This window comes from Leopardus geoffroyi, chromosome C3 (assembly GCF_018350155.1).
Source record: "Leopardus geoffroyi isolate Oge1 chromosome C3, O.geoffroyi_Oge1_pat1.0, whole genome shotgun sequence".
NCBI lineage: Eukaryota > Metazoa > Chordata > Mammalia > Carnivora > Felidae > Leopardus > Leopardus geoffroyi.
The window spans coordinates 130,907,549-130,934,890 of record NC_059338.1 but is presented as its reverse complement, the minus strand read 5'-3'; the positions used below and the strand labels follow the sequence as shown (position 1 = coordinate 130,934,890).

The 27,342-nt window shown below is 41.3% G+C and overlaps 1 protein-coding gene across 1 annotated transcript; it reads left to right on the top strand.

The window, feature by feature from the left end:
• Positions 1–368: 368 nt before the first annotated feature.
• RDH10 (retinol dehydrogenase 10) lies at positions 369–27,012 on the top strand. Its single transcript, XM_045454909.1, has 6 exons — positions 369–676; positions 2,281–2,516; positions 22,175–22,273; positions 23,477–23,622; positions 25,389–25,520; positions 25,632–27,012. The coding sequence occupies exons 1-6, from the start codon at positions 388–390 to the stop codon at positions 25,753–25,755; spliced, it is 1,026 nt and encodes a 341-aa protein (XP_045310865.1). The 5' UTR covers positions 369–387; the 3' UTR covers positions 25,756–27,012.
• The last annotated feature ends 330 nt before the right edge of the window (positions 27,013–27,342 follow it).

The following is a 27,342-nucleotide window of genomic DNA, read 5'->3' as shown; positions in this document are numbered from 1 at the left end:
CGCTCGGGCGGCGGCGGCTTGGCCATGAGGGCAGCGCGCGCCGACTAACTCGCGGCTGTCACCGCCGCTGCAGCGGGACCGGCCGGGCGGGCGCTGCGGGACGGACGGGCGGGCGGGCGGCCGCCGGCAGGAGGCGCCGAGCCGGGCGGCTGCCGCGGCGGGCACAACCCCGGGGCCACCGCGCCGAACCCGGGCGGGAGTGGCCCCGCGCGAGCAGGGAGCGGCGCCGCGCACTCCAGCCCGGAGGGCACCTCGAGAGAGGGCGCGGGGCGCAGCCTTCTGGTCTGGGCGGCTCTGACAAACGCCCCGGGGCCGGGAGCCGGGCTGCCCTGCGCGGGGTGAGCGCGGACGCGGACGCTGGACTCGTGCGGGGTTCCGGGCGTCGCGATGAACATCGTGGTGGAGTTCTTCGTGGTCACTTTCAAAGTGCTCTGGGCGTTCGTGCTGGCCGCGGCGCGCTGGCTGGTGCGGCCCAAGGAGAAGAGCGTGGCCGGCCAGGTGTGCCTCATCACGGGCGCCGGCAGCGGCCTGGGCCGCCTCTTCGCGCTCGAGTTCGCCCGGCGCCGGGCGCTGCTGGTGCTCTGGGACATCAATACTCAGAGCAACGAGGAGACGGCGGGCATGGTGCGCCACATCTACCGAGACCTGGAGGCGGCCGACGCCGCGGCGCTGCAAGGTAACTCGGACCTGCGCCGGATCAAGCCTCGCCCCACCCCCGAGCCCTCCCCGGGAGGGCCCCAAACCCCATTGCCCTGGTCAGCCCGGCTCGTCTTCGGCGAGTGGAGTTGGCCCCCTGGGAAAGGAGCACGGTCACCTCTGTTCTAGAAGGGGGAAGGTGTGCCGAACCCTTGTCTTTACGGGGGTCCTCTTTGGGGGCGAATGTCGGGTTTCCTAAACCCTCTGGGGATATCGGGAAGGCAGAGTTTGTTAGCACAGGTGTGAATCCTTAAGAAATGGCTCACTCGCTTTTGCGATGGGAGACTAAGGAGTCTGGGAAGTTGTTCTTAGACTCGACTGATGCATGTCTGTGTGTTACTGTGGTCTGAACCGCTGGGGCTAAGGCGGCATTGATGATTTCACTATAACTTTAGCCGCCAGAAAATAATTACATTGTTGCACCACAGACAGGTAAGTGCTTTAGTTACATACTCAGCCTGATTGAAAGGTGTGCTGCCTCTTGGAAAGCGCTTGGAGGATTTAAGCCTCATTGTAAATTTATTCCGTGTTTTTGATAACCTCAGGAAATCTGCCTCACTGTATACTTATTAACTAACCTGAATCTGAGGGGTTTTGTTTTTTATTTCTTGTTTTTTAAGCCAATGCGGAGACCATAACCAACCGTAAATATTGGTCCAGGAAATTTGATAATGGCTCTTGCTCTTTGACAAAATTTTTCATGTCCGGAAAATACATAGAACTATACGGAGGAGATTAACTTGGACCCCACCCCTCCCCCCATATCGATCAATTTTCACCATAAGTATTGGCACCTGCCTTTTAGGCCAGAAAAGCAAAGGTCAAAACTTACATTTTCAAAAGTGGTATGGAAGGGTAGCAAATACAGATTTTTGTGTTCCCTGCTGAAACCTAAAAGATAAAGGTATTCAAAAACCAGGAAAGAGATTTGGGTTTTCAAAATTGAGATCTTCTGTGGTAAAATTGCATATTTACCTGTAAACTTGATTTATGAGAGGTGCTTCTGAGGAGAACTTGGAGTTTCCAGTTAAAACAAACCAGTGACCTCCATTCTTTCATGAGAAACTTTAGGTTCGTTTCTTGGGTTTGGATGACTTCAGATTGTTAGCTACAGTTTTGATTTGTGAGCCTTAAGGAGGGTTCCCATTTTGAAGGTGCTCTTACTAAAAGAAAAAGAGCCGATTCTGGCCCCTGGTCCTCAAAAAAAGAGGAGTGTGTATTATTTGTGTTTGGGAGGAGGGGGTGTTATTCTCTGGGCTGAGATCAGTTCTTTCCAGGTGTCTTTAGCTCCAGGAAGCTGATCCCATGAGGTCTGACTTGTATTGGGCTTGTCACAATTACATGATTTTCCCCTAAGCAAAGTTATCCAGTAAATTGCTATAATTCCCAAAGACTCTTGGGGGAGGAAGGCAGCTGTAAGTTCAGTCATTGGCAAGCCTTATGGTGTTAGAAATCTGAAGCTCACTGTAGTATTTTTGTTTTGTGTGATCTTTGTCCTACTGATTGCCACGTGACTCACATTTTGCACCCCCCACCCTTTCTCTGTTCCATTTTCTCCCCCTTCATCTGGACTTCCGAGGACAGCTGGAAATGGTGAGGAAGAAATTCTGCCCCACTGTAACTTGCAGGTTTTTACCTACACCTGTGATGTGGGAAAGAGGGAGAATGTCTACCTGACTGCAGAAAGGGTCCGCAAGGAGGTTGGCGAGGTCTCAGTCCTGGTCAATAATGCCGGCGTGGTCTCTGGGCATCACCTTCTGGAATGTCCTGATGAGCTCATTGAGAGAACCATGATGGTCAATTGCCACGCACACTTCTGGGTAAATATAAACATCCTTGTTTTTATTACTAGGCCTTCCTCAATGAGAAGGTTGGGAAGGAGCCAGACTTCAATACCATCCTGGAAGACACCTGTACTGTTTCACCACAAAGCTTCCTTCTAATTTGCTATTTCCCCATGGTGAATTACACTGTATGCCAGTTACTATCAAAGAATTATTTTCTCCCCCGTCCCATGCAGTCTTTCTTGAGAGAGTAAAGGACTGAACATTTTGAACTAGTTTGAAAGATTGCCATAAAAATAACTAGAGGGAGCATAAAACCCTGGGTTTGTTTATTTTACTTTCTGTTGAGTTTGTAAAACATTGGTTGTTCTTATGAATTCCTGAAGTCAGAGTTTAGGCTTCCAAATTACTGCTCAGCCACATTTTAGAAAGTGCCAGAGATTCTGAGATCAGCATTTGTGGTCCATTGGGAGTGGTCAGGCCACCCTGGCAGTCACTTAACATCCATTGACCAGCCACAGGGTCTGTGGCATTGTCCTGATGGAGTAGGTCTCAGAACTGTCTCAGCTTACAAGATGCCTCTCTCAGGAGAACTGAAGTCACCCTGATAGGACCACAGAGTCGCTATATAAGGGGCAGGAGGACGGTGAGACTTGAGGAAGGAGAGACTTGAACCATATCTGCTTCTAACCGTCAGAACTACAGCATCTAAGGATGAGAGGGAAGGAGGGCCTTCTGTTGCTCTGGGGACAAAACGAATCCCAATTTTCCAGCTAAACTTCAGTAATGTTGGGTGTGAAGCTCTCCCCCATAACTGTACACAGTTGACCCACTTTATTCTCTTCCTCCTCTGAAGTAATTCCCCTTGATTTTCGTAGACAGGTAAGAGCCAATAAGGAAAGGGTAAGGAGGTAGGATGTTGGGTTGTTGTTGTTTTGTTTTTTGTTTTTGTTTTTTTTTTTGTATTTTCCATAGGCGGATTAGCCTTCTAATGGAACACAACAAAGAACTGTTTCTTTTAAATAGGTCACATTAAACCTCATTAATTTTTTAGCAACTGCTTAAAAACTTAATCTGGCTTTAGAAGTGCTTATTCAAATGTTGTTCCTTGAATATCAAACCATTTCTCTGATCCTGAAAGAAGCTTCCTTTAACGTTTTATTTTCAAACATGAGCTCTATTTAACCCATTTTCAAACCTCAAGAAATGAACACATAAATGACTTAACTAACTCATATTGATCTTTTAAATGAGTAAGGAGATTACCAAATACAGTTTGGGGGAACTTAAGTGTGTTTTGGGGGGGGCGCATGTGCATAGGTGTGTGTGTGTGTGTTTGTGTCTGTCTGTCTTGTGTGCAGTGGGGGTGGGCAACTGAATAAAAGTCCCTGCTGCCATGGGGTCCACAAGAACAAGTGGCAAGAGGGTGCATCAGGTGAGTAAAGGACAGTACAGCTGAATAAACTTGGCAGTACAGTTTATCGAGAATCCTATGTATTGACAATTCTGAGTAAAACAAGCAGCCACCATTTGAAATAACACATGTGAATTGCAGGTGGCCTTGTAGTTTTTGTATTTGAATGATAAGGATGGAAGTGCCTTAGAAATTCCAGTTGATTTTAGTCAGCTCGTCATCCTTAAACAGATATACAGCCATGGGTGGGCTAGTTGTGAACCAACACCAGGATTTTTTTTTTCTCCATAGCCTTTGACTGAGATGATCCTCAGTTTCTGAACCATAAACTTTGACCTACCCAGTGCTCTAAAATTTAGCTATCTTGCCTACTTTCTCTGTATGATTACTTTCCTAAATTGTAAAATTGCAAATGAAACCACACTTTTAAAGAAACCCCATACAATCTGCAGTTAAATACTTTGAAGAGGAAAGCAGCCTTTTCTCGCTAGACATCCTATAAAATGGGAGCTAATTTAGAGCGTGTTAAGCACAGAAAATCCATAGCTTTAGCTTTGGAAATGCACATCATTTGATATACTGTACTCTAATATTGGACTACTTTCTAACCTAAGGAGAAAATTGAATCAGGTCTTTGACAGAAAAATTATTGTGGAATTGAATCTGTATACTAAGGAGGAATATACCACCTTCCCAGAGTCCTTACTTTGCTTTGAGATGTTGCTTAACTACACAATTTAGGGAGTTCTTGGAAGCCTTGACCATAATGACGTCACTTCATATTAAAATATGGGAGGCTCCTGAATTCTCCAGCTGTTTTTCCCCTAAGCATCTAAACTTAAGAATTTATTTTCAATATTGAGTCAGAAAATTCATTTTAGAGTTGGAATTTCTGACTTCTTGCCGAGACTTACAAACCTTTTAAGAAGTTGAGAACTAGCAACTAAAATTTAAAGGAAGACTTACTATAATTTTTACAGGGACTGGCAGTGGGGGTGGGTGGGTGGGTGCACATATGCAGTGATGTAAGAGCTACCTGAATTCAGCTTCCTTTCCAGTAGTCCTCTTTAACAAAAATGTGTGTGACAACTGTCTAAAGATGTATTGGTTTGTGCTGTTTTCCTTCCAGAGAAAATAACCAGTGTGTCTTTTTACTATATTTGGCTGGGGGAAAGAAGTTGCCCCGTTCATTTTAAAAAGTAGATCAGCTGAGCAAACAGTTGTGTAGTCATTTGAACAGATTGTCTGGAGCCAGACTTCTAAGTAGCAGTCGATGTCTGTTTTCATAAAACACTAAATGGTATGTTGATCGCGACCCAGAGTTAAAGTCCCATGTAGTGAATTGGAAAGCCGTGTGGACTTCCACTGAAAAGCTGTGGGTGCTCCTACTTCCAAACCCTTCTACTACTGGCCCTGCCTGGAGACCCTCTTCCTCCACTCTTGTACCTTTTAAGGCCTAGCTCAAGTTCTTACTATAACCTTCCCTCCCCACTCCAGCCCTTTTCTGGCATTTTTGCATATTAGAGCTGCAAGGATCCTTAGAGATCATCTTATTTTCTAATCCCTTATTTTCTGATGAAGCTGCAGTTAAATGACTTGTCTAAAGCTTTTTCTCTTCTTGCCATTATTTAAAAAAAATTTTTTTTTGTTCACGTTTATTTATTATTGAGAGACAGACACAGAGCATGAGCAGGGGAGGGGCCGAGAGATGGAGAGACAGAATCCGAAGCAGGCTCCAGGCTCTGAGCTGCCAGCACAGAGCTCCATGTGGGGCTCGAACTCACAAACCGCGAGATCACGACCTGAGCCAAAGTCAGACACCAGAGCCACCCAGGTGCCCCTCTCTTCTTGCCATTATTAATCTCTTGCAACATCTCTTAATTCTCCTCCTTTGTGGCACAGTACATGCTCTTTTGTGTAATTTTTTACGCATTGTGCCCTGAAATTCTGAAATAGATGGCAAGCTTTCTGAAGGCAGTTTGTTATATACTTCTAATTGTTTTCCCCTGCCTGTAATAGAACTCTACTCCTGAGACTAAATAAACACTCAATAAATGTTTGATAGTATAGGCTAGACTTCTGCTTAAATATTTAGAAGATAGCCTACTCAGAGGATACTCACAGGGACCTGTCTTCTGAAATTTCAAAAGGTAATAGGCATTATGTTGGACTAATTCAACCTGCATAAGATTGAGGAAATTTCAAAATGGGGCTGGCTCACATTCATAATTGTTTGTATCTCCTTTTTTTTCCTATACAACTTTTCCATTCTCCCAGCCTCGCCTGTGTGCTCGTATTTACTGTAGTATATTAACTCTGCTCATTGGTGCAAGGCTAGCGACTGTGAGAAGGCCGGTGTTGATAAACCAATTTGAATCAAGCTCCAATTGAATTTACGGCATCCATTCATATTTCCTAATGGCTGGGCCTCAAGGAGAGGATTTTTCCTGTGTTCCTTCCTTGATTCTTAACCTCGTAGTCTGTACTTCTAAGCAATTGGAAGTTTTCACAGTACTTGCCATTGTTCTGCACAGCCCTCCAGGGTCCTGTGATCCTTCATCGTCCAGTATTCTTCCATCACCAGCAGCTCTCTAGGAACCTTCTCTTGGTCACCAGTTAAGAAGTGATAGATTTGGGATGGATTCTAGTCAGTATAATCTGTTGTGCGACATTCATGGTTAGGACAAGACCAAGGAGAATGTATGCAATACGATGCACATTAATTGGGGCATAATCACAGAAAACATTCACTTAGGCTCCCTCTGTATCTCTGTGTGCTACAAAAACTTGAAAATACCTCTCTAGACTCCTTTGAAATATGGCAGGTTGGCCTCCATACAGGAATTACAAACCCATGTTTCCCCCCAAAACGTTAATGTTGCTTCACTTGTTATTTTTTTAAGAGGAGTCCAATCTTAGCTTGCTGTTTTTGCGAGACATAGTTTATCTGTAGATCCTTTTTGACCAGAGAGCTGCATTTGGCCTTTATACGTGAGCAGCAAATTGATCCCTGATTAACCAAAAGGGGGTAGCAAAAGCATTTAACTCCAGGCCTTTTATGTTCTGCAGAAATTTTGCATGGTAAAGGGCTAAATCTGTCAAATAGCTAGTCGGTAATTTACTTCTATTGATACGGTAGTCAGACAAGATAATTGGTAGTTAATTAATAGACCACTTAACTTAAAAGGTTTCACAGTTTTAAAATACTAATTACTGAATTAGGCATTTATCTATATCCAAATGTCTAAAGTCTATTTAGTTAAAATCCATCCAGGAAAAGTAAAAGCCCACCACCTAGATCTGAGTAATGTAGCACTTAAAGACATTAGTGCTATGGTAGTACCTAATATCTCATGAATGGTCCCTAATCATTAGTGTTTAAGTTCCTATGTGATTTACTGGTTTTTAATCTCAAATACTGTATTGTTCTCTGGTTAGAGAAACCTAGTTTTGTTCAAGTCCTCTTAGGTTTAGAATTTAAAAAAAAATCATTTCTAAAGTGTTCATATAAAACTACTAGGCCAGTACTTCCTCCTTCAAACCATAATATTAAGAATTGTTATACCAAATGTTTTATAAAATATTTTCCTATCTTACAATAGCTACTAAAAGGTTGGAATTCATGGCCAGTTTTTAAGTCTCTGATAGAACGGGTCTGTTAAATAAATAACATGCATAAGTATCATGTTTGAGCTTTAGAAATAAAGATTTTTTAGGTCTTGAACTGAACTGCAAATTGACCTGGGGTGTGAATACTCTATCTTATTAATTCTTGTGAGCCCACTTCAGAATATCTCTTAGGTAGCAACCACTCAGGTACTTGGGACTGTGTCCCTAAGAGGGTCATTTCATAGCCTTGTTTCCTAACATAGAATAAGATCACATGCCCATCGAACATCGAGTTTCTATGTTCGGTATGTTACATGCTAGGCCCAAATCTATTGCTACTAGAAATCAGTATCTATGACTTGATAAAACATCACTTTACATAACTGGTATGAGCAGAGAACCATCCTCTAAAAATCTTTCCAATATTTTAGATACATGTTTTAATCTGTGTCTGGTTACCTCAGTTGTTCAGAAAAATATTGCTGAGTAACCAATATCATATGAAGAAGTAATAGTGCTCCCGTAATTGCCAAATCCAGTGTGCAGCTTGATCATTCTACAGAATGTGATCCTGTTAACCATCTCTGAAACTCATCTTTAGTTTCCATAAAAAGCCTTTTTCCTGCTTCTCTTGTCTTCCCAGTCCTCCTGGCCTCCCTGCTTCTGAGATGTAATGATTAGGATTGCATACTCAGACCTCTTCTCACTGTGTACCTCTAGCTGGGTAATCTGTTTATTTCAATGGCTTCATCTGATTTCTAACACAGTTCCCAAGTTCACACACCTGTCTTGGCTGTTCCACTCATTCCCTAAAATCAACAAATCTCAAAACTGAACTCACTTCTTTTTGCCCCTTCTTGAATTCCCTGGTGTGGCCAGTGCCAAACTTGGGAACATTAGCAGTATCTTTAATTCTCCATCCTGCCCGCATTCTTGAGTCCTGATTGTTCTGTTGCTACCATGTACTTTGATCCCCTCCTTCCCAGTCCTGCCTTATCCCATGTGCTTCCATCACCTCTTGCCTGGACTTTGGGAGGAGTCTCTGAACTTCTTCCCCTGTTCCCAGCCTTTGCTCTTCAACGTAGGGTTATCTTAGCAGACTCGAATTTGTTATGTGCCTGCTTAAAGATTATGCTACCCCAAACCCTTGGGTGACCATATTGTTCACAGCATGAAGTCCAGGCTTATTAGCGTGGCAGCTTAGATCTTCTAAAGCTGATTTCCACCTGCCTTCCAAACTCATCATCTATCATATCTCCTGGTCAACCCAAAACTCCCACAGGGCTGGATACCTCACTGTGCCTTGATGGAGCCCTGAGCACTCCGCTGTCTGCCATTTGAGTCCTGGGAGACAAAAGAAGTTGAATAGTTTAGACAAAATGTATCACTACTCCTGAGAAGAAAAAAATATTCATAATATTTTCGTGTTAACTTAATAGTCTCTTTGTATATTAGGGTGTAGTCCTTGTAGAATAGTTTAAAGTTCCATCCAGGGAAAGGCCCACTCTTGTTTGATTATGTCCTGTTACCTCGATTCCTGGAAGCGGAGTTGATGTTTGTTCTTTTCTCCCTCATTATTTCTTCATCTAGGGCTTTATCCATTATCTGCCCAAGTAGAAATTAATCTACAGGACATGTCAAAGTGAAAGCATTCTTTAACCTGTGCTAATGTTAAGACTGATTGAATAGCTTGTTCAAAAAGCTTGAATGGAGTGTGCCCGGGTGGTGTCCTTTGCTGTTCATTGCAGGATTGGGTCACTGGGGCCTAGGGAAGAGCTACAAACCCTGTGGCCAAATACTTAACTGCTCATATTCTCCTCATTTATTCTCTCCCTTTAAATTTGTTTTTACCCTAACTGTTTTTCAGACTTTTAAGGTCTTTGGCAAATTCTAGTGAATTGACTTTAGTTAACTTGAATACAATTCCTTTCAAGAAGTTTAATAACCTCACTTGGGACTTAGAATAATTTTTTAAAGTAGGGAACCCCTTTTTATTTGTTTTTTCCTTGAATTAAAGAGTATTAACAGACTCATCTAAAATTTCTGTTCTGTTTCTTTCAGAAACCAAAATTAAGGTTCGTTCAATTATAAGTAGCCAGTATGCCTCTGTTTAATTCAGATACCTGCCAACGTGGATAGATGTATAGATGACATGTTTGTTTTCTTGATTTGGAATGCTTGATGAATAATAAGGCTCATGACTATGGTGTATTTATAGCCAGCAGACTGGAAAAAGTTCATTTGAGCCACTGTGTTAAGTCCTAAATACCCAGGATGTTTTTGGAACCCCAAATTGTATGTACTATGCTGAATTTCCACTAGGGGGTGTCCTGGCAGGGTGGATTTGTATCTTCTTTCCTTGTGCACATACAAACGGTAATTTTCCCAAGATAAAGGGCCTTTTGTAGCTAATCTTTGGAGTATGACAAACTCTGATAGTCCTTAAGAAATCAGGAACTACTCCCTGTATCAACTGAATGAGTTAAATCCAATGTTTTGATCCTGGAACTCTAGGGATCAGATTAAAATGTGTTAATCTCTCTTGGTTTAATTACTGATTTTTTTTTTTTTTAAATCTCAGAAGTTACTATAGGAGTTAGCTATTCAAAGAACTAACCCTTTATAGTTTCTATTATCATCTGACCTAAAGATTCCTTTTAGGCTGAGACTTCTTGTAAGCATAATGGGAAAATAACTCAGAGGGTGGTATCTTGTAATTCTTGCTTTGAAAATCTGTAGTGGACAGGTAGAGTGTACAGGCAGTCTTTGGAGTGGGCCAGCCTTAGAGAACTTCGCTATATTGTGGCCTCACACTTAAGATACCACTGTTTGGAGTACAGGTTGTCAGAGCAGGGCTGTAGGATTTAATCCCAGTCACCTTGACACATTTGGCCAGCCATTGGGTCCCGGTCGGCCTGGGTTTGCAGGCTTACGCCATCCCAGCCCTGGAGGGTGTGCCTTTCAACACAGGGAACACTTACATCTTTCACTTGATCTTACCCAGCATGGCCCATTCTTAGATTCCTTTTTCATTTTACTTTATTTGTCAATTCTCTTAGAAATCAAGTTCACACCTGTCAGGGACCATTTTCCTAAATGCTCTGAGACTAAAATTAAGTGAACCACAGGGAAAAAACTGAATATCCTCTCCTAATGATCATAAAACTTTCAACACTGCAGCAAATGCTGCTAGAATATTTAACAAGTCAGGGCAATTACTGCCGCAGCCTTGAGTGCTGTCAAATTAGCCCAACTGACAAGCCACTTACGATGAATTCACATTTGGAAACAAAACATTACTTGGTCTGTGAAACTTTCAAAGATCACACAAAGTGATGCGTGAAAGATGGCCATGGTGTTAATATTGTGAAGGTTGTTTTTTGTGAGGGTTTTGTTGTTGTCTTGCTTTTTTTGTTTTGCTTGGTTTGGTTTGGGGAAACCGTGCTGTTTCTCTCTCATTTGCTGTTGCATAAAAACGTGAATTTTTCTTGCCTTTCTTTCAAATAGCTTGGTACTGGAATTTTTAAATATTAACAAGGTTCAGCTTCTTAGTGTTATTCTAAACAATGGGGCTCAAAATAACACTTCCCAAATCAGTGTAACTGGGAAAATATTTGTGGTATAACTTATGTAAGCACATGGGTATTTTGAGGACAACTGAAACTTAAAATTCAAAGCCTGAATTTTCCCACCTGCAAATTGCATTTAACATACTGCCCCCTACTGATTTCTCAAGGGTTTTTAAAGACGAGATAGTTCTATTATCTCTTGGGGAAAAGACACATCAGGTATAATAAGTTATCTTAAAATAGTTCTGTACTAACTTTTAATATTTTTATGTTTGCTAGACTCTTCTCTGTCAGGTGTCGTAATTTATACTTTCAGCAGTTGTTTCTGCTCCTAGTAAAAGAGGACTGGAGGAGAGAGGGTTAGAGGAGAGGTGTTACTGGAAAGTGTTGTTGTTTCCCAACAGCATCTAGGGTTCTGAACGGAAGGGGCTGGGCAACTGAAACAGCTGCTTAGCAATATGGTTTTGAGGCTGCTTCTGGTGGTCAGCTACTGGCATTTTGCCGGAAGCGTGGTCTGGTGCTGTGTGGAGGGCAGGGAGGCCTGGGAGCCATACATAGTAAGAACCAGGAACTGCAGGAACTTGAAGAAACAACATCACCAAAAATAGATGGCACTTGTAACCAAAATAGCCTGTAAATATATGCTTAATGAGTCTTGAGTGCATTTACTATACTTTTATATAGCACTTAAATTTTACAGACCCTTTCATAAACACTCTCCTCTCATTTGAGCCTCAAAGCAACCCTGAATTAAAGAGAGCCATTATCCCCGTTTTTATGGATGAGGAAACAAACTGAGAGAGATTATAGGACTAGCCTAAGGTCACCCCTGGGGAAAGAAGAACCTAGGACCCAGACCCTCATCCCAAGACTTTAGTTTAGAACTTCTGCAAATACTTAGCTGGGCCACCGGTTCAAAGCTCCTTGTCAATTTTCTTCTGTGAGTCACTTATGAAAGAATCCCCCTTCAAATGCTGATTTTTTTTTTTTTACTAGCTTAGTTCGTTTAGCAATGACTAATGAACCCTAGCTTAATATCTCCAGAAAGTTTGCTCCATAAATTAGACAAGAATGTAAAATTCTAGGCTAAAGAACCAGCACCTCATCAGAATTTTATTACTAAAGCCCAGTTCATGTGTTTTTTCCCTGCCTTTTCTGTAATTTTCCATGGTTTGCATCTGAGATGGTTACCTCATTGAGAAGACTGTAGGATATTCTCAGTCACTTGGCTTCCTTGCTTTTTCTGGTTCACATGTCGACATTGACAAGCTGGACACAAAAGGTAGCAAATAAACAGGGCACTTCTATGAGGACTGGCTACACAAAGTTCTAGAAATACTTGGTACCATAAAGTGTCAGTAACAGGATGATTTGAGTTTTGTTTTTTGTTGGTGTTGTTTTAAAGCTTATCTCCTGGAAAATGTAAAACTTTTATTCTGTTACATAATAATCTTACGGGATTAGAATTCCAGATAACTCTATAAGCTTTGCCTTTGGAAATGCTAATCATGGATTTTCAAAATTATGCAGTTTTGCCCAGCTGCTGTTGTCCAAACTTCTGGCCCAAGCATCTGATTTGTAAAGGGCTGATGTTTTCCTAGGTGGGGTTTTTTCATAGGCTTACCAAAGCATGAAAGCTTCAGAAAGGTAAATGTGAAAAATGGAAAAGGTAAAAGCTGAGGTGGAATGGGCCTAAATTCCTGGTCTTGAAAGCTGAGCCTTCAAAGCCTCTGTGGATGCAGGGAGAGGACTTTGAAGCCTCCTAGGTCTCTGTTTGGGAGCCTGTTCTAATGGCTAAGGGGTTGTCCTAGTCCATTTGCACTGCTGTAACAATGCCATACACTGCATGGGCTAAAGACACCAGAAATTTCTGTCTCACAATTCTGGAAGCTACAAGTCTAAGAAGATCAGGGTGCCAACAGATTTGGCATCTGGTGAGGGCCCACTTCTTGGTTCATAGACAGCTGTCTGCTGAAACCTCACATGGCGGAAGGGGTGAGGGGTTTCTCTGGGGTCTTCATTAGAAGGGCACTGATCCCATTCCTGAGGGCTCCCTAAGGCCCCACCTTCTCACGCCATCACTTTGAGTATCAGATTTTAACATGCATTAACATTCAAAACGACAACAGAGGGGCTTGCCACTGCTAAAAATGGATCCAAGGCAAATATACAGAGAATCAGTCCATAAACTCTCATAGTTGTCTGTAGAAGGCACTGGGAGCCCTTGACATTGGTTTGAACCAGGCTTTATCTTATAAACATAAGAATGGAATGGTATGGAGAGTGGGGCTTCCCAACCCCTAATATCCTGGTTCAGAGAGTGAGGGTAGGATAGAGGGCAGCAAACTTAATCTTCCAATTCTGCTGAGTTTGTAGGAGAAATTGATCTGAAGCCCCTTGAGGTTTAGAGTAGACAGATTCCCTAGCTCTCGCTAGAACCCTGTGCTCAGCCTGTGTTTCAGAGCAGCGGCGGTAATGGCATCATCTGGCAGATTGTACGTTAGAAAAGCAGACTCTCAGACCCCGTCCCAGACCTCCTGGGCCAGAATCTGTATTGGACTCGGATCCCAGGTGATTCTTTGGCACATCAAAGTTTGAGGAAGAACCGGTCTTGAATACGCATTTTCCTTCTCACTTTCTCAATATTCTCCTTACCCTGCCTTTTTGTTTTTCTTTCCTGAGCTAATCAGCCCTTTAGAAATCTCCCAGACAAGAAAAATGCCAGACCACACACTCTGTGTTCCAATCTTACTCTAGGTTTATTATTATTATTTTTGTTTTTTTTTTTTTGAATTCCGGTCCAGTATCTAAAAGGAAGAGTGCAGGTGCACTTTTGCTCCCTATTCCCCTTGGTCACCGTGCCCAGGATGGAGTTTCCAAAGCCCTAAGCGTCACGAAACAAAATGAAGACCATGCATTAAAGAGCTAGGATAAGTTCTTCCTGCCCAGGATAAGTTACAACCTTGCCTGTTGTGCATGCCCCTTTCCTCCACTTCTGGCCCCTGGCGTATCATTGGCATCCAGTATCAGATAATGGAGGGCATGATTTCTCAGACACTTGCTGTACCTAAGAGGAGGTCTTCCTTTTTAGTTTTCACAATTTAGGAACAGTTTAGGTGGTTTTGCCAGAGTTGTGATTGATAAGTGATTAGTGCCGTCTTCTGTGATGAAGCTAGAATATACCAGACCAGTTACTGGATTAGCAATCATTGTCCTTGAAGATATCTCTTAATTTAGTAGTGGAGTGGTAGTTTGAAGGTACTGACATATAAGCTACAACTGATGGGCTTTTGAGCCCAAATTTAAGTTGTGATTTTTTTAAGTCCAAAATGCCTTCTGAATCCAGAAAAATGTCATAGACTATGAGAACTAAAGCTTAGAAACAGTCATCAGCATGGAACCTGATTTGCTAATGTGCATGTTCCCTCAGACGTTGACGAAAGTTTTCTCTTTAACTGTGCCTCACACAACATAGAGACCTCATAGACCCTCATCTGTAATGAGTAAATTCTATGTTGTTACAGTGCACACTTCAGAATAAGTTTTCAGGAGTAACTTCTTGATTATATTTTTTACTTACGTAACAATTTTATTATTTTTGAAGATTCCACCGTAAGCAAACTAGGAAGAAAGGGAGGATGTAAACTGTTTACACATACGAAATACAGAGGATGATGAAAGGTGATCACGGGGACGTTGCTGGGCCATGCTGTTGGAATGGGGGCAGAGGGACAAAGGAGTCCGGCCCCTGCAGAGGGCCTGAGCAGTGGCTGAGCTTGTGTGTGCAGTGTTTATGCCTCCTGGAAGTGGTTAGTAGTCACTAGAGCAGAAGCGGGGCCTCTGCCCTTTGGAAGATCTGTCGTTATTACAAGTTCTGAGATGCGATCTGAGTTTGGGGCAAAGCAAAGGGATTAATGACAACATGTTGTTTAGCAGACTATTTGGCTGCAATTTTGTGGGTTATTTTCATCATTCTGTAAAGCGTTATTAAATAGGGAAAGGGGCCTGAGCTTGAAGGAGATCATGGAACACTCCTTTGATCATCTGGGACTCGGCCAGGGGGAGGGTCAGGGAAGACAGCGCTTCAGGAACAGTGTTCAGCGTTCAGTTTCTTTTAACATACCGAGCTTCCCTGAGTTTAACCAAGACACAGAAAAACAATGTTTTGCAGATAATGTGTAATTTTGTTAATATGTAAGAGGTTTGAACTCAAGTTCCATTATTTTAAAAGGCACAGTCATGACATCATATAAATGTTTAATGAATAGATTTTTACTGCTTACCAGATGCTGGCATCTACACTAATGGAACTGATACCGTATTGAGTCATTTACGAGAGTCTTATGCAAGTTATACCTCAGTGTTACAACTTGTATTTCGAATGTGTGGTAGGAATCGAAGAAAGCATTATTGGATATAAGTCGCCATAACATTTTTGAACAAAGAAACCTTGGAGAACCTTCTCTTTTTGTCTCACAAATGAGTTAAAATCAAGATTCAAAGAGGTCAAGTAATAAGGATGGTTAGCTGATTGGCAGTTGGGACCATGTGGACTCCAAAGACCAGTGTACTTTACAGACAGATTGAGTTTTAAGTTACCTCCTTTCCAGCATTTCTGCATAGCAAACCCTAAAATGCAAGGGAATGTTGATGTGTGAGTTGCTGCCTTGGGGTAGATTCATCCCATGCTTTAACAGTGGGAAGGCAAGTTAATGAAGCATTTATTTTTGCTGAATAACTCATGGTGTCATCATCTAGGTGTTCATTTGAAAAGCCCAGCTCTTTTATTAGCTTCTTGGTTGCAGGGCAACTGTAGGAATGTACTAGTGCATGTATGTTAAGCATTAACTGCTGATGCCTTCAAACGTTAAACTAATCCCCATAGCCTCAAAATAATAACAAAAAGGACAGTAGATGTAACATTGGTATGCATTCAACAGTTATGACATATTCTTTAGCCTCTCTTCTATAGCTAAAGACAGAATGTTTTGTGTCAATCTGATAAGAGATTTTGATGAACGTTTTGTTAAGTCCGAGATTAGTTCCAGGCTTCAGTATCGTGGGGCTCTGTTGCACAATTTGTCTGGAGACTTTCCTGTCTCTACAAACACACCAAATAAGAACAACAACAAAAAGCTGTCATTCAATTATAATGATTTCAGAATTTGTGCTGTTAAGTGAAACTAAAAGATTTAGAGTCAATCAATATATTGCTAGCAAGTACAGATTTAGTTTTTACTTCCTAGTTAAAGATGATTTTGTGGGGCCCCCTGGCTGGCTCAGTCAGAAGAGCATGCAACTCTTGATCTCAGGGTCGTGAGTTTGAGCCCTCATGTTGGATGTAGAGATTACATAAATAAATAAAATTTTTTAAAAGATAATTTTGTAATGAAAACTTTCAACTATCACATTCTGTGGTCAGAGTGAAATTTCTTAAGTTTGGTGGTCAGTATATTTACAAATCTACAGAATTAAGAGTATTTAGCCATATGTTCCTTTCCCAGGTTAGCTTGGGGGTATGTCACCGTTTTTCAATCTTTAAACATGCTGATGATTTATCCTATTAGCCTTTTTAACTGCGCTCACTATATTTTCACAGCGCCTTCAATAGTTTGTATGTACTACTGAATCATAGTTTTCCAGGAGCAGTGACTGAGTTTTCAGAGAAGAGTGCCACCAGATGTCATTTTAGCCTTGTAAATAAGCAGTATGTTCCTTTGTGATTCTGATAAAGATAAGTTACTCCAGGAGGCGACAAAGGCAGAAGGAGCAGAACAGCAAGTAAAGTTCTTGGCACCAGGTGGAGGGGCCGTGAAGGTGTCCAGTTAGGTGTTCTTTGTGCAGTGGAGTCTTAACTGTACTTTTCTTTCTTTCTTTCTTTATTTTTTTTTTTCCAAGTTGTGTATATACTGCTGTTAATTTGGGGATTCTGAAAAGCCTTACTATTTTATATGTGCTGATGATGTTAATCCTTTTCCCATCAAAATATGATTTATGACCTTCTTTACAAATGAAAGTCTTCTGTTTTTTGGTGTTCACATGAGAGATAAACACTTTAAAATGATTCTTTTTTCAAAGATGGTTTTTCTGGACTTGACCCGTAAGACAGTTATACAAACACAAAAATATGGCATGAGGCCTTTTTCCTACTGTGAGAAATTAACTTTGCTTTTCCCTTAGTGTCCATTAACCTGGCATGGCTTGCAAATATGGAAAACACATTCTAGGTGTTTTACCTACACCTTTAAAATGTCATCAGTCTCGAAATTTCAAAAGCCAGGCTTTGCCAGACACCACATTTCTTCACATTCCCTTTTGTCGAACTTTAGGCTAATTTGTCCTGACAGTGCAGCCACAGGCTGTGTGTTGCTGTGTGTCATTAAGAGCACCAGGAATGATCTGGAGGGTTACAACTGTTGGAAGTTAATTTGGCGTAAACCTAACTTTCAAAGATTTCTCGAGATATGACATGTCATGTCTGTGTCCAGTCACACTTCTGTTTAAGGAATTCTTGTTTATATTATAAATATGACCTTTACAGTTATCTTTCAAAGTGCCCAGTGCTCTGAAGAACCCCGAGGAGCTGTAGCAATATTAGATTTAAGTGTGTTTCATAAGAATGTCAGTGTCCATTTGAATGTCCTCCTCCCTCCTTTGTTTTTTCTTTTTAGTCAGCAGTAACAACCCCATCAGCTCGTGGCCAATTATGGTATTGGAGTCATGTGATAAAATTACTCATGAGTATTCAAAGGTCTGTCTCCACACTTTTTAGACAGACGCAGAAGGAGACAGAGATAAGAGTTAACTCTTGCTGCAGATAAAATACTCCCTAGATCTGTTCCAACTTTAAATTCTCCCACCAACAATGCCAATGAATGTATATTGGTTACTCCCTTTGAGACCCCCTAGATCGAGAGTCAGCCATTTTTCCTGATGGAGAACTACATGTCCTCTGTTTCGCAGACATTTGAACAGAAGGACGCAGCGACGGAGCGCAGTTCTCCGACTCGGGTTAAGCATCCAGCTAACTTTGCCAGCCACCACTGACACCAGCTAATAACTCTGCACTTTCTTTAGAGCCCCCTGTATTGGGTGGTAACTTCTGATCTAGGTAATCTGTCCTGAGTGGAGATCACACAGCAGTCCAGGTGTTCAGTGAGTTATCTGAGTTGCCCCTCTCAGATCCACCGATGGTGGCAGACGCATGAATTTATACTTAAGCCGTTTGGATGTGCTTTTAGATTTGCCCTTTATGTTCTTTTAATGACTCTTTGAGACAAAGTTAAAGATCACGAACCTTAGCTTGAACTGACTGGTGTCATGGCAACTAGCACTTCACCTTTTGCTGGTCCCCATCTCATACATGCTACAATATTTGTGCACATTAATAATTCATTGCAAAGTGCCAGATTTCTTTGTGCTGTCAGACTGTGTCAAGGACGGAATATGCTGTGCTATCTCAGATGTCATCTACCAGACTGTTGAGGGCAAGAGTAATTAGAAAAGAAAACTAGTCAGGTTACTTGGGAAAATTCCTGAAAATATGATGCTTTCTAGCCACCCATTTATAGCATTTTTCTTGTAAAGTAAGGGATAGAATTAGTGTTGATCAAAGTTTATTTGGTAATGTGCCCCAGACACAAGGCAGGACTTGGGTTGTGGAAATAAGGCACAAGCAGTAATTGCTTGCCTCCATTCAGGCAGCAAAGGAAATGATTAACAGCCTGAGTGCTCAGTCACGTGGATCAGGCTCCAGTGCGAACCCTGAAAACTCAGGTTTAAAAAGAAACCTCAGTGGTCCTGATGTGAATGCTCTTACCTCAGGCTTGCCTTTGCCTGGCACACACTAGGAGCTGAGTGTTTGACCCCAGTTTTGGGAAACCGTGAGTTTGGGTTTTGAGGCTGACCCTGGCCTTGGATGCCTTTTCTCACCTCCCAGTTTCCTCAACCTTGTTTGTTCTCAGCCTTGATAGCAGTGTCATTGTATTAGGCCTATAATTGGTGAGCTTCCTAAAGAATATAGGCCTTTGTCTGAGGATGTAGAAAATGCAATGAAACGACACATTGGATTTCACTTATACAGAAGGTCGTGTTTGTCCCTGATTGGGCAAAGAAATCACATACTTTAAACCAGACATTGACCTGCCACTACGTTTTTTTTTTTTTTTTTTTTTTTTTTCTTTAACTCTCCCTCCCTAAAGGAAGCTTTAAAACAAACCTGTGTCACACTTTACTAGCTACTCAAAGTGAAGCGTATTTCTCTGAAAAATGTTTACAACCCACAATTGGAAAAGATCTTAGCCGTATTTGGATTCTTGTCTTCCTCTTTCTCTTTTTTTCCTCCTTCCTTTAAATACAAAACGAGCAGCTTAAATGTCCCTGCAGACTACTTGGTGGGAGGGTGGGTGGGGAGGAAAGCAGGCCCAAGTCACAGTTTTTAGAATACACAGGCATAATACCCTGTGGATACACTAGAACCGTTCTAGTGCTTTAACAATTAAGTGCCGGTAAGTGTAAATTCTGCTTAGAGACAGGCACAGAACCAGCTCCCGTTTTAGCCATCCTTTGGCCAGATCATAAAACAGTACCTGCCTGTGATAGATAGATGTTCAAGAAACACTTGTTGAATGAGTAAGTTAATACCACCAGACTAATTTCAGGAAAAGGGGAAGGGGTCATTAATCAGTTTTAGAACATGCAACAAATTAAACTTAAAAAAAAAAGTTAGCAACGTGTTAATCTGGTATCACCTACATTTATATGGTGCAGGGGATCTGGATTGGTCATTTAACACCTGCAGGCAACAACGAACGTCGCACACGAGCACGGGGAGGTCATTAGAGCCAAACTGCTCTGTGTCCATGTGTTTCTAGTCAGGGCCAGCTGCCAGCTGGAGTGAGTGGTCACTGGTGATGTGAACAAGCAGGGTCAGCGATTCAGACTCATCAGGCGATTAAGCAGCAAGTTCTTGCCAGTATTCTATGCTGTGTGTCGTTTCTTGGGATTTAATATTGAGACTTTCTACGTACTTAAGAACTTAAAAGATCCTTTGAACTAAACTTATCCCTGTCTTCTAAGACTAGGCAAACTTTTAATACTTAGAACTGGTCTCCGAATAACGTCAAGAATAAATTTTATACTTTTTAGTTAATCTGGGAACAGTTCATCATAACCAGATACTTAAAAGAAGACTTACAGACTTGATTACTTAAGGATACATTTTCTTATTTAGATTTAATGATGTTACTTTATTGTAATTCTTAATATAATGGCCATATATAAGCTGTTGACTCTAAAATTGAACCTATAATGACCTGAAGTACCAGGTCTTGCCTTTTTTGGCTATCAAGCAGACCAAAATAATAATTATTATCGTAATTGCCCTAGCCATTCCCACTAACTACTGCAAAGAAGTAAAAATCCAGCTGAAACGTGTCTCTCTTCCATCCAGTAGTATGCCAGGTCTCTGAAGTACGTAAGGCACGTGGTTCACATTCTCTCCTCCACAGGGTATCACAGGGGAGTAATTCTCCCATAATCTTTGAAGTTTCATCTCCCAGCTTCATCTGAGGCAGCCAGACAAATAAATATAAAACAATCAAAATCAAAATCCCATAGAACATGTAATTATATGTTATGGTGAATGGTACTGACCATATGTCTTAAAGAAATATGAACAAAATTAAGGTGGTATAGAATTATATAAAGGCTCAACACCTCCAGTAGAGAATTATTTGGAAACTCCTGTGACATAAGCATGTTGAAAAGCATAAGAGGTTTTGTAAACACGTGACTAATATTATACTTTGAATGATGTCGGAGGGCATTGGCAGTAGATTGTCAGATTAGAGAAGAATTCATGGGTAAAACCTCACAGGTGAGAAGGGTGCCCTGGGCAGCAGCAGTGAGGTGGCCCAGAAAAATGGGGTAGGAGTTGGAGCGGGGGAGTTGCATGCTAATCAGGAGGCAGACTGGGGACCACCTCGGGACACTTGACAGACGTTCATCTGGCAACTGTGTGCACCATGGATTGGAACACAGAAAAGCTTCAAAATAAATGGAATGACCGTTTTTGATCTTGTACATGTAAAAATTATTGTAACAAATTGGATATTTATGCAAAAATTCAGTGATCCCTTAGCCAGGAAATCCTCAGAGAGGGGCATGCAACTCTTCTTTAAGTCCAGTGTGTATTGTTTGGGTTTTTTTAACTTCATAAATCATGGGGAGGCTGTGTTGGCAATGGGATATAACTCAACAGTAGACAGATTGCTCTTTGCTGCTTTCTTTTAAGAAGCAGGTTATAAAACTGTTGGGAGCCTGGTGAAGTAGTTAATAGATCATCTTAAGCAATTTGAAGTAATTTTTTTTTTTTTTTTTTTTTTTTTTTTTAAATACAGCCTTGTTGTGTCTTGAAGGCAAAAGATCCAGAGGGAAAAAGAGTTTAGCGAATAAGAAATCAATGCCGTCCCTGGGTCTGTTGCCCTGGAACTTCTGCTACTTGCTTGGCTACACTGGCCAGTCACCTGCTTCTGTGGGAAAGTCACTGCCCTGTAAACCTCCACAGAGGGGTGTGTGCATTCAGACTGCTGTAAGCTCTTAGCAGTGCAGTCAGCATAGGACACAGTTCTCATTAAAATGATCCTGTACTTTCATCCCGCGTTTTTACATCCTGAACTACTTTACCTCCTTAGATACAGGGTAAGCTGGAGGTCCTCTCACAGACCAGGAGATAGCTGTGTTAAAGTGTCATGAGCATAAAAAGATCTCTGACCTGGGAGTAGTTTAGATTAGCAGATAACTATCACTTGAAAGGTGATAAAGAGTCTTCGACTAACGGCTTTCTTTTCATCTCTGGAGATTGTCCCCAAAAGCTCTTGTGTTACAGTCCTTTTGGTCACGGCTTTATAATAGGCCTGCCATACCAATGATACGGTGTTATGTTAACCAGACCCTTCAAGGATCTTCTCTTTTCATGGATGTGTAAGATTTTTAAATGAATTGGGAAACGTTTATTATGTGGGTAAAACATTAGGTAGGATTGGCTTTTAGATGAAACTCACAATGTCAGTTCTAAAGCTTCAATCTTCCTTCTCTTTCAGACCACTAAGGCTTTTCTTCCTACAATGCTGGAGATTAATCATGGTCATATTGTGACAGTTGCAAGTTCCCTGGGATTGTTCAGTACTGCTGGAGTTGAGGTTTGTTTGTCTAATATAAAGCATTTCCTTCCTTCAGTCGCTTGATCCCGAATATCCCCAAATCCTGTAAAGAGTACCTGTTGCCCATACATTTATGAAAGCACTCTACCTGTGTGCTGTTTGTGGAATGTTCTGCGATACCCCAGGGCCAGCTGGTGAGGGGCAACTCTAGTATCTTGTGCCATAAAATCACTTCTGCTAGTTTGACAAAGCAGCAGCAGCAGCAGCACTGGGTGGACCAGTCCTCAGTGTGCCCCATTTTCATTAGCAGTTCTGCATGATGATGGTGGGGAGGTGCAGGGTCAAGAACGAAACCATGGAGGGCAGTGGCAGTGCCGCGGGAAACAGATGAATGAGGCCAAAGGTTGACGTTCTGTTTTGGTCAACTTGCCAGAAGTGAGCCATCCTGTATCAGCTCATCAGAGAAGATGGCTACGGCAGATGTGAGGTGTCTTGCAATGTTAGATCTGTAGAACTGGGCTTAATCAAGCCCTGTTCTTCACCACAAATTGTAAAGTGCATGTGTGTGTATCAGCCTGTGCTGTCTGTCCTGTGGGAGCCTATAGCATAGAGTTAAAAATTGCATGCAAATATGCAAAAGAACACCAAATAACAGATGGCTTCCATGTTCTACATTTCCACTCCTACATTGCAAATGGGACAAAGGAGAACTTTCTATACTGTGTGTTCTTAGGTAAAGGTCTGGCTTAAGTTTGCAAGATGTAGTTATCATTTTCTTCACTTCACACTAAAAAGACAAGTGGATCATAACAACTTATAACCTAAGCTAGACTCACCTTTGCTCTCATAGAATTAAACAAACTGGATTTTTATTCTCCTTTACTGAACAAGAGGCCGTTTGTAAATTTCCAGAAACTTCAAAGTGAACCTTTCTCCATTTTTAGCTTCAGTATGTTAGCCTTTATAGAATCCTTTGTGGTAACTTCCCCAAAGTAATATGATACTTGGTCGATGTGGCAAAAAGTGTTCGTCTGCTGTTGCTTTGAAAATATTATTGCTGCACCAAACCACATCAGATAGCTGTCTTTTAAAATGCTTTCCTTTTCTTTGCTTAGTCACCTGTAACCTTCTGTATCAAACACATAACCAAAGTAATAGGATCACGGAAGCTTGAGTTCAGTGGGTTTGGTGGGGGATCTGTGCACATACTTAGTGTTTCTGTTCTCTCCCCCTCTAACTCAGGATTATTGTGCCAGTAAATTTGGAGTGGTGGGTTTTCATGAATCCCTGAGCCATGAGTTAAAGGCTGCTGAAAAGGATGGAATTAAAACAACGTTGGTTTGCCCTTACCTTGTAGACACGGGCATGTTCAGAGGCTGCCGAATCAGGTCAGTGAGAACCTATCTTACTGATAAAAAAGCTGGTTTAGAAATCATCTTTCCATATTGGGAGAATATGTAGAATCAGATCTTACCCTATAACTATCATTTCACAGTTCAACCTGTCATTTCATTGGTCAAGGTTTGTAAAGTTCCAATGAAAAAGCTTAACAGGTGAGGGTCGGGTACCACACAGATACTAACGTGAGGAAGTCAGTCTAGAAGCATCAGAAAGGAATTGGCCTCTCTGTACCTTCAAGAAGAAAACATAAATATCCAGGATTTTCCTTAGAAGCTACTTCCTTAGGAGTTTTTTTTTTTTTTCTTTTTTTTTTCTTTAGTATTGGTAAATGAATGTGACTTTGATTTGGATCTGAAACAATGTCACTGTCACAAAAGAGTAAGCTTTTCTTTTAAAAAGACCTTTGAATATTGCTCTCCAGATTTGGGAGCTTCCTTTTTGTGGAGAGTATATATAGGTAGGTTCATTGTGACAGAATGAGAAGAACTATTTAGATTTACTAAAGACAAAGTAAAATTCCCACCCACTTTGAAAGGAGGCATATGGGAATATAAATGCCAGGTCACGTCGGACTTGAACTAAGCCGGTAAACAAGCTCACAAATCTTAATAGGATACCTGTGAAGACATGCTTACTTTGAGATCTTTTCTGGGAAGAATTTGAAAGGCAAAGGAAGATAACTGAACCAGTTCCCTGTTGGTGAGGGCCATTCTTAACACATCCTGAGCCTGGCCAAGCTGGGAAGCAGGTGGAGCTTGATTTGAGTCATTCCAGTCTCAGGCTGACTCCCAGTCTGGACGGGAACAGACTCAAGCTCTGCCTCTTTTCCCGTGTGTGTGTGTGTGTGTGTGTGTGTGTTTCTTCGTCTTACATACTTAGAAGCCAATTGCTGAGAGTGTAAGGAGTCCTGTTTCCTATTTAGCATCATGGCAGGTGTCCAAAACTGTGGTGAGACAATGAAAAGTGAAAGGAGTACGTTATACTATTAAGTTATTTTAATGTGTAATGTAATGGATTCAGCTGAAGGTAGGATGTCTATATGTACTTTGTTTCAGAGACCCCCGAGAGAAAATACCTTGGAATGTGTGTAGCTGACTTTCTTCACTCAGGAAGGTTATGCCAGTATACATGCCATCATTTCAGCAACACTTAGCACTGAAAGTTTGGCGTCGTTGGGGTGCCTGGGTGGCTCAGTCAGTTAAGTGTCCAATGTTGGCTCAGGCTCAGGTCATGACCTCACGGTTCATGAGTTCTAGCCCCACGCTGGGCTCTGTGCTGACAGCTCAGAGCCTGGAGTCTGTTTTGGATTCTGTGTCTCCCTCTCTCATTGCCCCTCCCCCACTTGTGCTTGGTCTCTGTCAAAAATAAATGTTAAAAAATATATATTAGAAATAAATAAAAAGTATGGCATAGTGTTTGGGTTGAGTGTTATGCCAAACACTCTCTTCTTTTTCTATTGAAAAAAAATAGAAAAATAATATGAAATACATTTTAAGGCATTTTAAAAACATGATTTTCTCATTTTTTATAGAAAAGCGGACTGATTTTGTTTTTTTTTTTTTTTAGCTCTTTTTCCAGACTATGCAAATAAAACATATTCATAGTAAGAAATTGTGGAAAATACAGAAAAGCACAATGAAGGAAACAAAATGAACCTACGTTAGATAACGCCGTTATTCATGTTTGGATGTGTATTTCCAGTCTTCCCTACTTTGCGTTAATTAATTTCATTTTTATAATGTATAACTTCCAGGAAAGAAATTGAGCCTTTTCTGCCCCCTCTGAAGCCGGATTACTGTGTGAAGCAGGCCATGAAGGCCATCCTCACCGACCAGCCCATGATCTGCACCCCCCGCCTCATGTACATCGTGACGTTCATGAAGAGGTAACTCGGGTGGGGTTCCCTCGTGCACTGCGTCTGTCTCATGCCCGCCCCACCCCTATAACTTCACATGAGACGTCACACGTTTGCTAATAGCCCCCTTTCCCTTTTCAGCATCCTCCCTTTTGAAGCAGTCGTGTGCATGTATCGGTTCCTAGGAGCAGACAAGTGTATGTACCCATTTATTGCTCAAAGAAAACAAGCCACAAACAATAATGAAGCAAAAAATGGAATCTGAGAATCGATCTTTTTTGTATGGAATATTTCTATCAGAAGACGATCAAGGTATTTCAGTCCTATCTACATCAGCATTATTGACATTCTCTGGATTCCAAATCCATGTTGACTTTTTTTTAAATCAACTTTTTAAAAAATAAATAAAGTGTAAATTAACCGACTAGAATACTTGGAAAATGTGATCAGCAAAAGTGAGCTTACCTTGTTGCCAGCAGGCTCCTTTTCGGCCGAACCCTAAAACCTGTCAAATCTTTTAGACAAGCACTGTGTGACATCTCCAGGCTACCATTATTTTTTTTAATGAGCAGAAAGTCTAGAGATGATAACAACAGTGTGTTTCAGCCGTGTGGGTTTTTTTTTTTTTTAATCTCCATGGAGTTTATTAATTCTTGTAATTAAACTCTAGCCAATTGACGCCCTTGCAACTTCAAGGACTGATAGTGCTCTATTTTCTCATGTTTTATAAGTTTCAGTTTTGCAAAGCCTGTGTGGCTTTTCGTGGTGTTTGTGTGTACAGCTCTTTTGAAAAGGAATTTTGAAATCTCCACCAATTTGAAGTGAATGATGTTTGATTATTACAGTAAAGGTGATCAGGTCTCTCTTAAAGTCATAATGACTGAAGTGTTAGCCGGATTTTTAATTTTATCTCTGAAATCTTCCCTTAAGGATCTATTACTCTGGAGACCTAGTTATCCACAAAGGTCATACATTTTCTACCTGTGAATTTTGCTGCATACAGAAAGTGCCCTTTCCTCAGGAAGTTGCTGTGTTTCATTTCTCTGAGTGGACTTTTATCTAGAATACATAGCAGCTCTGCAAAGAAACAGTTCCTAAAATTGGGAACTTCCGCATTAAAAAAAAATCCCCATTTTTGTGCCAACTATGATTACTGAGGGGGAAAAACCATATTCTATGGAGTACGTATGGAAGGGTGTAAAGATTCTTCTGAAAGTTTTATTCACATTGTAGAACAGCAATTGACATTTTTACAGTATTTTTTTGTAAAGCAAACTATTTTGTGCCTTGAATTTGGTAAATGTGTATTAGTGAAATGTTGTTAAAGTGGACCTCTACCTCTGTATCTAAATGTATACCATCCACTTGTAAATTACTATAAACTATTATGTGATTGCCTTTTTTTTTTTAGAATGTCTTGTTTAAATAGCGACCAATGTTTAAGGCTATTAAAATAAGCCATCTTTTACTAATTAATTGGGACGTTTTATAAAGGACTGATTAAATTTAAAGAATTAACCTACATGTGCAATGGACTGTGATTATTAGTTATCAGCAATATTGTAGAGAAAATCATTGCGTCCCCTTTTTTACTCATGCCAGATCACACTTAAAAGAAGAAACGTTTGAATGGGGTAATGTTCATGAACCGCCATTAACAACTCAGGGTGCCGTGCACTCAAGTTTCTATTGTTACCGTCTCCTTAGATGAGATACTTCATCAGGGGCTTGTTCGCACTGAAAGTGGGAAGACAGCATCCCATTTGCCATGAGTTTGCTCCGTGGATCAGGTCAGCACTGTAATCACATACGGGAAAGTCCAGCTCACTGCAGGCATTCCCAGCGCTGGTCT

Excerpts from the sequence above, each read along its gene's own strand:
- RDH10 (XM_045454909.1), top strand. The coding sequence starts at position 388 with ATGAACATCGTGGTGGAGTTCTTCGTGGTCACTTTCAAAGTGCTCTGG. Across the intron at positions 2,517-22,174 it reads ATTGCCACGCACACTTCTGG|ACCACTAAGGCTTTTCTTCC; the intron begins GTAAATATAAAC and ends CTTCTCTTTCAG. Across the intron at positions 25,521-25,631 it reads ATCGTGACGTTCATGAAGAG|CATCCTCCCTTTTGAAGCAG; the intron begins GTAACTCGGGTG and ends TTCCCTTTTCAG.